The 13,054-nt window shown below is 39.3% G+C and overlaps 1 protein-coding gene across 1 annotated transcript in view; it reads left to right on the forward strand.

Annotated features, from left to right (window-relative positions):
- Rmnd5a (required for meiotic nuclear division 5 homolog A) overlaps positions 1-13,054 on the forward strand; it is a 56,184-nt gene that overhangs the window by 19,149 nt on the left and 23,981 nt on the right. The window contains exons 3-4 of the mRNA XM_036181213.1: positions 8,931-9,065; positions 10,333-10,433. Of these exons, the coding sequence (XP_036037106.1) occupies positions 8,931-9,065; positions 10,333-10,433 (236 nt within the window). The remainder of the gene's footprint in view (positions 1-8,930; positions 9,066-10,332; positions 10,434-13,054) is intronic.

The following is a 13,054-nucleotide window of genomic DNA, read 5'->3' on the forward strand; positions in this document are numbered from 1 at the left end:
ACATTGGGGCATCCATCCTTAGCCTATAGGCCTTGAGTTTTAATCACTGTTCTCTGTGTCCTGTAGAATATCTGGCAGGCTCCTCTGCAAAGCAGGAACATGAAGGACTGTCTTGCCTTGTTTTGGCAGAATTCAATGATCGTTTTTTTATGGGTCCGGCATGTCAAGTTTATACAACATCTGTCAAGCGATCCACGCAAGGACATTTTTTTTTTTTTTTTTTTTTTTTTGCCCAGTGGATAACTGTTGCCACAAAGAAAGCAAACTCCATAATGAGTTTTTTCGATGCCCATCGTCCTCTTTGAAGTAATTGGTGCCGCCAGGAGCAGACGTGTCTCATTGTCCAGAAAATATTCTGTAGGTCTTTGAAGTGTTTGAAGATTACCTACCTAATTGAAATATATTTTTTATATCCAAAAAATGAAACTAACATGACTATAAATTTGACTATCATAGAAGACTAATCATCAATCTATATTTCTTAATTATATATTACAATTTAAATGAGTTACATAAACATACCTTAAACAAGAGTAGAAATATATAGTATAACAAAATAAACTTTAAATTTCTATCAATAAATCAAAGTCCATAGCAATGTAAAACATTTCAAATAAGTTGTTGCTCTTTAAAAGTAGATTCAGTAATCTATCCTTTTATCCTATCATAGCTGTATCCCCTTTTCTTTTTTAGAAAGAGATTATATTTATAATCAATTCCTTTTAAAATAAAAGTAAACATATATAAACAATATTTTGGGGAATTTGGGTGTAGCTTTTTATATTACTTTCTGTTGATTGGGGTTGCGGGCAATCTTATGGGGATCCTGAAGAAATTTGGGATAATGGTCAAGTCCTGGAAAGACCGGCTATAACCTCTGCTTGTTAACAGATTTGTTAATCTGTTAAGGTTCAGGAGGTCAAATATGATCCATCTTAACCTGGAACAAATCCATAGCTTCTTATTTTCTGTGGAAACAAAAGCAGAGCCTCCTTTCCAAAGCAACATAACCTTAGATCCAAGTTTTGAAGTCAAGATACCTTTAAAATATATGTATTGGAAAAAAGTATATATTGGTTTAATTTAGCAGCCTTTATAATCAAATGTCTTTTTGTAGTTAAAAAAAAATCCCAAAATCCCAAAGACAACATAATCCAGACTCTCTGTCTTTATGTGCCTTATTATATATATATATATATATATATATATATATATATATATATATATCTTATTTTATTTTCTTAAGACTTTATTTTAGGGTTGGGGATTTAGCTCAGTGGAGTGCTTGCCTAGCAAATGCAAGGCCCTGAGTTTGGTCCCCAGCTCCAGGGGGGGGGGGGGGGGCACTTTATTTTTATGATTATCTAATTTTTTTTTTCTTGCTGACTTCACCCATCTCAGCTTCCCAATATGGCAGAGGTACTTTTACTGCCAGCTCTGGGCAGTGGGTCTGTGCCTCCATAAAGCAGCATGTAGTCCAGAAACCATTTTTTTTTTTTTTTTAATTAACAAAAGCTAAATCCACCATGCAGTGTACTGTCCAGCTAGCTCAGTAGAACATGAGACTCTTAATCTCAGGGTCATAGGTTCAAGCCCCACATTGGGCATCAAATGTAGTTGGAAGTGTTCCTGTGTCCCGCCTGGTCCTGCAGCCGCTCAGACCCAAGTAAACACACAGTGGCTTATATTACTTACAAACTGTATGGCCTATGGCTCAGACTTCTTGCTAGCTAATTCTTATATGTTAACCCATTTCTTCTATAAATCTGTAAGTTGTCACGTGGCTGTGGTATTACCTGTCTGCTGGCATCTTGCTGCTCCTTGGACGGTGGCTGGTGTCTCCTTTACTCTGCCCTTCTCTCTGTAGGTCTACTTGGATTTCCCACCCGGCTGTAAGCTTTCTTGCCATAGACCAAAACAGCTTTATTTACTAACCAATGAGAGCAGCAAATATTCACAGCGTGCAGAAAGACATCCCACAGCACCTGAGTTTGATCTCTGGAACTCAGGGTGGAAGGAGAGAACTGATTCCTCCATATATGTGCCATGGCACTCATGTATCTACCTGTTTCCACAAACACATCATATAGACACAACAACAACAATAAAAATTTTAAAAGTTTGTATTTTCTAGTGAAAGCTATTTTAAATGTGGCATCAGAATTGGTGACATGGACTGACTCAGAATCACCTATTGTATGTTGGATATTTATTGTTGGAAGAATACTGGTGGAACATTTCAGGTACATTATTTACATCATCTTGAAAAGCTGTTTAACTTATTCTGCATCCCATCAAGTGCCATCCAAGCATGGATGTGGAACTGAGGTTTATGTTAGAGCCAGAGAGAATATAGAAAAGCTGAGATTAAAACCTAAATCTGAGACTTTAAGGACCCTTTCTCTACTAGAATTCCTTGGGAGGAGTGATCTTTAGTGCCTTGGGAGCACCTGCTCTGTGCACAAGTATCTCTCTCTCCTTGTAGAATGGTAAAAGATGTTTGCCATCTTTGGGAGAATAAAATCACTGACATTTCTGTGTTCTGTTTTAATAAGGAGACAGTGGGGCAGCCGATTGGAATGTGAGATCCTTGGATTGGGATGTGGCAGACAGATTATGGAGCATGTTTACCTTTTTAAGCTCAGCATGTGGTATGGCTTAGTATGCCCTTGTACTTATAAAGTAAAAGCTTAGTGGTGTGACTCTATCTACCTTTCTCTTAACTTTGAAAACCAAAGCAGGGTATGGGTGTGAGTATTGTACAGAGGAGGTACTAGGATGTCCAGAAAGATAGTGTCAGCATCTAGAGTTCCACCTGTACCACTGCTGATGCTACACTACTGAATTCTTTTCCCAGCCATAGCTTGTGAAGCACTGCTGTCCAGTGTATGCCTAAGTACAGGTGTATTTCCTCATAGGTCCTGCACCATAGCATCAGCTTTACAGGGTGTTACCAGATTTTCCCCTAAGGGCTTTATACCAGTTTACAGTCCTGCCCAGCCTGTTTGACAGCCCTGTTCCTCATTCTCACCATATTTGCAATTGCCACATTTTAAATTTTTTTAAGATTAACCAGATGGATGTGAAATCGTATCTGGTCATATTAACTTTACCTTTCTTATCTTTGGAGGTGAAGCATCTTTTCACATGTGACCATTTGGATCACCTCCTTTTGTGCATTTGGTGTTCTTTTGCCCTTGGTTTTCCTCAGTCTGTCTGTCTCATCAGTTAGAGGGTTTGTTTCTGTATTCTTCTGAACGTCATCTTTGTAAGTTGAGTGTGAATAGCCATCTTCTCCCAGTCCAGGTCTGCTTACTCTGTTGAGAATCCTTTGGAGTCTGCTCTCTCTTTCTAACCTAGATTAACTAGATATTGAGAAAACTAGTCCTTGGTGCAACAGTGACCTACAGTGCAACAGTTGTTGGGGTCATATACCAAGTTTTCTTTAAAGTAGATGGGAAGCTTAAAAATAACATTGAGAGTTGAGACTTAGGAATTAAAGCAAATACTGTTTTACCATTAACTGCTAGTAACTGATCTATGAATGTATTTGGTGAGCAATGAAAACTAGTCTTTAAATGGATTTGATTGTATTCATGAGCTGTCCATAGATAGGTTGTTTAGGTCTCATGGGTTCATGATGTTTGTGCTCCTCCACCCCCCAGTCTCTAGATTTAATGAGTTGTGGATTTCTTTTTCCAAGCTTTATTGCATCCTGTACAAATGGACATGCCCTTGAACATGTGCTTTTCCTTTTTTGGTCCTTGTTTGAATCCTTCCTCCCTGAGTAGGAACATCATGTCAGGCTTTTTGTTTTATTGTTTTTCAAGACGGGGTTTCTCTGTGTAGTCTTGGCTGTCCTGAAACTCTCTCTGTAGACCAGGCTCAGAGATCTGCAGGCCTCAGCCTCTCAAGTGCTGGGATTAAAGGTGTTTACCACCATTCCTGGCATATTGTTTGGTTTTTTGTTTGAGACAGGGTCTTCCTGTGTAACTCTGAACTCAGGATCTAATGGTCTTTGCTTCCCAAGTGCTGCATATAGGTGGTTCTCATTGTTTTAAAAAGGTGAAAGGAAAAAGTAAAGCAGATGATGCTAATCATAGATGTTTCTTCACATTAGAGCCTCTGCTGGTTTACAGTGATGCTGATTTCCTGGGTAGCCATGTAAATGTATTTGGTCACCTAGTAACGGAGCTGGAAGGAATGCCAATTCTGATGCAACAGTGAGTAAGAATCTGCAGATTTAACAAAGGGAGTTCGACTTACATTGCATCTCCTCAGCATCCATTTATAATTTTGCCTTTAACTTTTATTATGTGCAACCAGACATAAATTGTGGAGGTTTTCCTGTCTTCCTTAGTTGTTTAGGTGAGTGATAGAAGGGAGCTCAGAAACATGTATTGTCCTTGCTTGCTTTCCATGACACAAGGCTTCAGTGTGACTAAAGATATGCCTACTGTAAGGGCTGTTCCATTTGTCTTTCCCATGTAGCAGTAACCATAGTAAGCCTTTAGAAAGCAAGTACGTGAAGGGCATCCTTGTAAAACTCCATAACACTGTTTAAATACTAGACTTTATAAAAAAAAGATTTATTTATTATTTATTATGTATACAATATTCTGCCTGTATGTATCCCTGCACACCAGAAGAGGGCACCAGATCTCATCACAGATGGTTGTGAGCCACCATGTGGTTGCTGGGAATTGAACTCAGGACCTCTGGAAGAACAGCCAGTGCTCTTAACCTCTGAGCCATCTCTCCAGCCCTAGACTGTTTTTAAAGTTTTCTCAGTAATCATTTATTTTTAGTATATATCTCAAGGAAATTAGTTATCCAGATAATTTCATTATGTGAGCAGATACTGTTGGTGATAACTGTTAGATTATTTAAAAGCAGCTGTAAAGAAGAGAAGGTGGAAAGAGAGTCTTGGTTTGACCTTAGATAGGACCATGTTTATTTGTGGCAAGGGGGAATCTTCATTACCCACATGTGTGAATGGCCAAATGCCTACAGAGGAAGATGGGATGTGGCCTCTTATATGGGCAGAAATGACTTCTGAAGTCCTCAAGAAAAGCTGGGAAGTGTAGTCCTTCAGCAGGAAACTATCAGTGACTATTAATCTGACAGTATGCTAGGCATGATGCCTGTGTACTCATACTCTGAGCTTGTGAGGGAGGCAGGAGGTCAGGAGTTCAAAGTCATCATTTATTACATAGTGTGTTGGAAGCCAGCCTGAGCTACATGAGACCCTGTTTCTGAAAACAAGCAAACTGATAATACATATTAACAAGTAAAAATGTCTTTGAAAGCATATTTATTTTCCATTGTTCTTTTTCTTTCCTGGAGAATTAAATATCTGATGACAAGTTTATAGAAGGTTGATAAGATTGAGAAGTAATTATTAGATGAGTTATTACCACCTTGGGGGCTGTGTTTGTTCACAGATCAGGGAAGGGTGTAACTCTTAAGTGGTTGTTACTTGTTACATAAGCTTAGGCATGTATGTGGAGAATTATAGGCAGATTCCTGAGTTTGCAGTAAATTGCATCATTAGATATCCTTTATTTCACTCATTTGAATGGCCTCTGGGGTAGTAAAATAGCCTCATCACTCTTTGGATTGCTAGTTGAGTTCAGAAGAAGAGCAAAATACCACCACTCTTGTGTTTTGGTTATTATAGACAGCACAAAAAATAGAAATTATTTTGTTTAAACGTGTCAATGACCTGCCATGAGTCAACTCTCAATGCAGGGTTTCTGATAAGCAGAAACAAAACTCAAAACCTTTGTAGGTGATGGTGGTTCATTAGTAAGTTCATTTGTGCATTATTTTTGCATTGAAGTTAGTTGTGGTTTTTCCACTGGTTAGGTTAAGTTCTGGCCCAGGAGATCGTATCAGAAACCAGTGACTAGGGAGGGCCCCGAGACCCCACTGAGCTGAGCTTTCGGCAGTTAATGGCTACTGGAGGGAGGCAGCCATTTCTCCTCACTGTTAAGTTACCACAATCCAGTAAGTAACCGGTTCCAGAGTCATTTCCATGCAAGTAACCCTCAGTTTAACTCCTCAGTCATTAAGGGGGAAAAAGACATGCAGTAGAAGGATAGTTCTTAGGAAGAAGTTGTCTAGAAGTACCAATAGGACAAGGTAAGTGGGGGATGAATATGATAAAATATAGTATATACATGTATGAAATTGTCAGTGTAAATAAAAATTAAAAACGAGGAAAAAGTATTATATTAGAATTAAGACATAATAATGCTGAGTTTTTGGCTTTCATTTTGCCTAAGTGATTCCAGATTTTGATGTATTTACTTGGGCTCCTTCATGGACACCTAGAAACAGGAAATATCACTATGAAAAAATGTGCTCAATTTTGGAAAGGAGCACTCTCTTGGTCATTGTAAATCGTATGTTGTTTGCATTGCTGTTGCAGGTTACTTGTAGTCTAGTCTTTTATAGTCTATAACTAGTATCCTAGTTATTGGTTAGGCTAGTTAAGCAGTGGTTGCCTAGAATTGTAATTTCACCTATATCCAGATGATCTTGTCTCATTGGCTTGTGTAGTTTTAAAAAATTAAGCGGTAGGACTTATGATAGGGCAATGCCTAGGCAAGGTGAAGAAGGCAAAAGTGAACTCGGCAGAAAACCTTGAGACCATGGTAAAGATTTGGGTTTTCTTTTCCTTCTTCCTTCCTTCCTTCCTTCCTTCCTTCCTTCCTTCCTTCCCTCCCTCCTTCCTTCCTTCCTCCCTCCCTCCCTCCCTCCTTCCCTCACCTCCTCTCCTCCTTCCCTCCCTCCCTCCCTCCTCCCTCACCTCCTCTCCTCTCCTCTCTCTCTTTTTCCCTCTCATTTTTTGAGACAGAGTTTCTCTGTGTAACAGTCCTGGCTGTCCTAGAACTCACAGAGATCTGCCTGCCTCTGCCTCCCAGGTGCAGGTGCTGCGATTAAAGGCGTGTGCCACCACACCTGGCTCTTTCTTCACTCTTGATGTAACAAATCTTTGAGAGTGCTTATTTCATCCTCCTTTCTGAAGGATATTTTTACTGGATATATAGTTCTGGGAATATTGACCTTTTCTTTTGCTACTAGAAAAATGTAAATATTCTTTTAACACCATAGTTTCTGTTGAGAAATCTATAATTATTGAAATCAGAGTCTCTCTGTAAATAACAGTCCATTTTTCCTTTAAATCTATATACACACGCACGTGATAAACTCAGATATTCTTGCCTTTTACCTTATTTGAGACAGTTTCTTGTTCCTGCTGTGTATGTCAGGCTAGCTGGCCTATGAACTTCTGGGGATTCTCCTGTTTCTGCCTCCCATATTGTCATTGGAGCTCTGGGGTTACAGATGTGTGCTACTGTATCCAGCTTTACATGGGTGTTTGGGATATGAATGAGCCTGAGAGTCACTGAACCAGCTCTTTAGCCCAACAGGCCATTTTTATTGGCTGGTTGCCCTGGGCTTTGGTTCATTTTTGCTTTGTTTAGATGTTAGCATTTTGATGCTCTGGAGTGGAATTTCTTTGAGCTTGTCCTTTTAGAGTTCCCCAAGCTTCTTGTATCTGAGTGTTTTTCTTTGGCAGTTGTTTTTCCCATCCTTTGATTCTCTAATGACACCAACTAAATCTTTTGTTATTTTCCTAGTCTTTGATGCACTGTTCATTTGTGTTTTGTGTTGTGTTGTGTTGAGTCTTGTTTTTCTGTTGTATAAACTGGATAATATTTATATATGCTGGCTTCCTGCACTGCCACTTTGTATCTGCTTTTATGTGTGTCTAGTGAGTTTATTTTGGTTACTGTGTCTTCTAATTCTTTACTATGTGTCCCTGACGTTTCAAGCATGTTTGACTTCTGGGGCCTGAGATGGGGTTCAGCCAGTGAAGACTGCTTCAGAATCTGACAACTGCAGTTCTATCCCTAGGACTCATGTGGTAGAAAGAAAGAGCATGTTGTTTTCTGACTTCCATAGGGACTCGGTTTCCTTTTCCCCTTCATAAATACATGCAATAAAAGTTCTTTGTTGTTGTTGTTGTTTTTCTTTTTTCTTTTTTTTTTTTTTTTAAGAGTGCTGGCCCTTGTTTTTGGAACATTTTTATACTGATAGCTTGGAAGTCTTGGGTTTCAGCATTTGTCCTTTTGACTTTGATGCTTATCACTTCCTCTCCTGTACCAATTGAAGTGTGCTTGGTTGCTTGTATGCCAGACCAATTTGTGCTGCCCTACCATGCTGATGACAGTCTTCTGGAGGCTGCAGATTATTCAGTTTAGTTCACACTTGTCTGGAATGTACTAACTATTAAGTAGCCAGCCTACCTTACCTCAGTTTTCAAAATCTGTACTGTGCTCTGTGGAGTCTGAATTGTGTATCCATAGCTCAAATGTAGTTCTAGGAATATGTAAGCTCCTTTTGACCATCTGGCCCTCCCATCCCCTCACTCCCAGCCTCAGAACTGCAGCTGTCGGGCTGCAGCATGGTTTGTTAGCAGTCCTGTGTTGATGGAGAGGTGCTTGTGTGTGTGTGTGTGTGTGTGTGTGTTTCTGTCCTTTGCATTACAGATAGTGCTGTATTCGGCATACTTTTAACAGATTACTATAGCATGCTTCTGAAAATACTGTTATAGTACAATGCCCAGAAATTGGTCTGTTGATTTCAGTTTCACAGAAGTCAGTGTTAAATCTAAACTTTTCCCCAAAGTGCTTCTCGAGTTATCTTTATTTCTTTAATGCACGTGACTATTCCAGCAGTAATCCCAAGAGTGAAAAGATTTAAAAGAAGAACTGGGAAAATACTTGCCTGTGATTGTGCAGATGAGTTGAATTGGGTACTTAGAGCAAAGTAAATGTAAACCTTTGTTTCTTTCTGTTGGGTGGGGTGAAAAAGAAAGTCATCTATATGTGATTCTTTTCTATCCCCTTTCCCCCCAGAATTTTGATTCTGACATCAGCAGTGTGGGAATAGATGGCTGCTGGCAGGCAGACAGCCAACGGCTTCTCAACGAGGTGATGGTGGAACACTTCTTCAGACAAGGAATGCTGGATGTAGCCGAGGAGCTCTGCCAGGTAACCACATGCCAACAAGCAGAGGGAAAACAAACAAGGCAATGCTGTGGAGTTTGCATCAGCTGCAGTTGAGACGTTGTGTCACACTATAGATAAATTTGTAGCTCACTTTGCTAGGAAATTTTTTAAGTTCTTAGAAATTATAGTGCTGCAATTTAATGCCTGAATCGCCCCTTCCTTAAGAAATTATACTCTGAAAGCTTAATATCCGAGTTGCTATTTTCTGATTCTGAGTCTGATAGCGTGATTTCTAGTCATGAGTCAACATCTTAAAAGTGATGGTATTTTCCTGTGTGGTCCAGGCTGTCCTTCATTCCAATTTCAGCCTTTCCAGTGCTGCAGTTAACGGACATGCACTATTTACTCCACTCATTTCCTCTTTTGACAGGAAATGTTAACATAGCAGAGAAGAGGAAAAACACAAAATAGTAAAGTTTGTTTTTCTGATCTAGTGAAACTGTATCAAACAAATTTCAAACTACAGTTTACTGCAGCGGGGTTATTGCTCCTCTTACTTCTTTTAGACAGGAACACCTTGAAGTCAAGATAGTAGTGGCGGCTGTGTGAGTGTGTGCTTCCTCCAGACCACACCTGCCCACTCCTTTCTGCTCCACTGTTGATGAGAGAGTGAGGTGTGGAGAATCAAGGAATGTGCCCAGGGCCATCGGGGAGAGCCTTTGTGAAGGAGCTGGGGTTCAGTCCTTACTCATTTCTTCAAACTCCACTCTGTTGTTTTTTTTTTTGTTTAAATAATGGAGAACTCAAAAGATAAAATAATTGAAAGTGAATCTATAATCCAAGCCTTTTCTATTTGAAACCGTTGGCATAAATGGTACTTGGGTCTTTCTTGTGCCTTTTGAGGTGTGTTTGTGTGTGCCCATACAAATCTTATAGTAAATTATATCATTGGGAATTCGTTTGTTTTTCTTGTATTTGTCCCATGAAGCTACTCCTTGTAGCTCTGCAGTTCCCAGTGTTTCCTCCTCTCCTCGTGGCTATACCTCCAGCTGCACCTTGAGTCCCAGGAAAGAGTGTGTACTTAGACTTCATTGGCTTGAATGTGAAGAACCACGCCCAGCTTTGGTCCGTGGTCTTGTGTTTAGCTCAGAATTGACAGAAGCCTAGTGGTGGGACAGTTTGCTACAGAAGTATATGCTAAAGGAAGTGAGCTTTGACAGCCCTATATTTTATAATCTAGCTCAACCTTTGCCTTTGTGAATGAATATACTAACAAGTTTTTGTTTGTTTGCATTCCTTTTCCTTTTAGGAATCTGGGCTGTCTGTGGACCCAAGTCAGAAAGAACCATTTGTGGAGTTAAATCGAATATTAGAAGCATTAAAAGTCAGAGTTCTGAGACCTGCCCTGGAGTAAGTTACTGTTTCTTTTAGGTACCGTAAGAGAACTTTGTAAGAAAATATGTGTAAAACACAGGAGACATTTAGATAGGTCTATTTTACCTGGGGTAGACTTCAGAGGTTTTGAGAGAGAATACTTACATTTCTTTTAACCAAGTGAAAGATGGCCTATATAAGATGAGAACCTGAGCAGCCTGCTTAACTTAGCAGTTGGTCATGTTTCCAGAAGAGAAAGGGGTTTCCTCATCTACTCTGCAATGCTGCTTCGGGTAGACCAGCATATAACTGAAGCACCATTGTTTTCATAATCTTTATGTGATATTTGAGCTTTGAGAATCGGCATGGGTGCTGTGCTGTCCTTCTGAGAGGTGATTTAGTTGGCTGTGAGAACTAGGTGATATTCATGAACAGAGAAGAGATTCTGTATAGATGTGGGCGTGGGAGCAAGTTATTTGTTGTTCCATTGCTAAAGTCTCTGACTCCATCCTGAAAATTTTAATTCAAGATTACAATAAATAATATAAAATGAAGATAAAGAACAAGATCATTGAAGTAGAGTCCTGGTGTTTTATAACTTGGAAGATCTGAAAACAGTATTAATGGTTGGGAATAATCCATGTGGTATTTTAATTATTAAAACAGGTGATTGTATTTTGAGTTTGGGGTGGTCACTGCATAGTTTTCCACATTTGATCAGTTCTTTTAAAAATTTGCATATTTCCAGAACTAGCCCAGAGGACAGTTGAGGGTTCCAGTGTTAATGTTTGTGTTTTATGATTTCTGTGTAAAAATTAAAAATATAAGTGATCTGTTTAGAACTGAATTTTTTTAACTGTGTGTCTTTATAAGGTGTATGTTACCTTTTTGTAGTGTGTGTGAGTACTATTGGTTCTTTAGTTTGGTTTTGGAGAGAGGGTACTGGCCTTGAACTTGTGATTTTTCTGTCATAGTATCCCAAGTGCTGGGATGATACATTTGGCATGTTATGTGGGTTTGGGGGTTGATTTTAGATTGTGACACACCTAGGAGATAAATTTCACTAAGTGTCTGTAACCTTTTATTTACAAAAGAGCATCTACTCTTAGATGAAGAAGAGTGAAGGGCCCAGGTACAGAAGTGTCCTGAGCTTCCCAGTTCCACAGTGGTCCGGACATGTAGCTGGGTGTCTGTCCAGAGACATACGTTTCTCTATTGTTGGTTAGGTGTCCACCTAGGGTTAACTGCCTACTGTGTGACTGTACTGTGTACTTGATCTCCTTTACCTTAGAAACACTCACCACCTCTCCTGATGGAGAAGGAAATGCTAAGTGGTTGGAAACTTGTCTTGGGAGTTATCCTGGTAACTGGCATTCAGAAGCAAAGTGCTAAGTCCAGTAAAGCCAGCTGGTTGCTTTGCTAAATATTACCTTGATGGATTGGAAACAGTTGGAATCTGATTTCAATGTTGTGGATTTAGGGGAAAGTTTTTTTCTTTAAAGACAAAACAAAACACTTAAGACTTTTAGAAGCTCTGAGTTGCCTGTGGCTCTGAGAGAGCTCATGAGCAGCTCCAAGTAGAAGGTGGCTTAATGTACACTCCATGAGCATGCAGTCAGTGTAAGAGATTGTTGTAGGAAAATTTTAATATTCACAAGTTAAAAGTCTTGATGTTGGCCTCCCTTCAAAAACATTACATTGAGAAACAATCAGATTTCTATGAGTTTGAGGTCAGCCTGGTCTACAAAGTAAGTTCCAGGACAGCCAGGACTGTTACACAGAGAAAACTCTGTCTTGGAAAAAAAAATTACATTGTTAAGTATTTTATATGAATGAAACTGTGGTAGAATATTATTTTAAGATGTATTACATTTGTTGATTTTTGTGGAACATTTGTTTAATGATGCAAAGATGTGTTGCATTTGTTTAACTCTGTGAAGCTGTGTTACTGTGCCTGTGTAAAACACCTGATAGTCTAATAAAGAACTGAAGGGCTGATAGCTAGGGAGGAGAAAAGGATAGGCAGGCAGAGAGGATAAATAGGAGAAATCTGGGAGAGATGAAGGAGCAAGAAAAGAAGGGGCCAGCCACCCCTCTACACAGCCAGACACGGAGTAAGAAGTAAAGAAAAATACACAGAAATAGAGAAAGGTGAAAGCCCAGAGGCAAAAGGTGGATGGGATAATTTAAAAGCTGGCATTCATTAGTAATAATAAGTCTCTGTGTGATTTATTTGGGAGCTGGGTGATGGGTCCCCAGAAGAGTTAAGAGTAAAAAACAGACAACACAAAACCTTTATATTTGAGTTTAGGGTTAACATTAATTATTCCAAGTAGGTAATACATGGACCAGGTTTAAAAAAAAAAAAAATTAAAAGGTACAGTAAAGTAAAAATGTAGTGAGGGATCTCTGTTCCTGACTCTAAGTCACCCAGTATCTCATCACATTAGGCAATCACCATTAACCTTTTTTATGCGTCTGTCTGGAAAGAAAGTCTTCAGTGTGATAGGTATTATATTTGTGTGTGTGTGTGTGTGTGTGTGTGTGTGTGTGTGTGTGTGTAAGTAAGTCTGTGTATCTGTTGTACACCATTCTCTATCTTGTGAGGTTTTGTTTGTTTGTTTGTTTTTTAACTTGAAAAAATTTGAGCTGCTTGC

Source organism: Onychomys torridus, chromosome 3 (genome assembly GCF_903995425.1).
Source record: "Onychomys torridus chromosome 3, mOncTor1.1, whole genome shotgun sequence".
Classification (NCBI taxonomy): domain Eukaryota; kingdom Metazoa; phylum Chordata; class Mammalia; order Rodentia; family Cricetidae; genus Onychomys; species Onychomys torridus.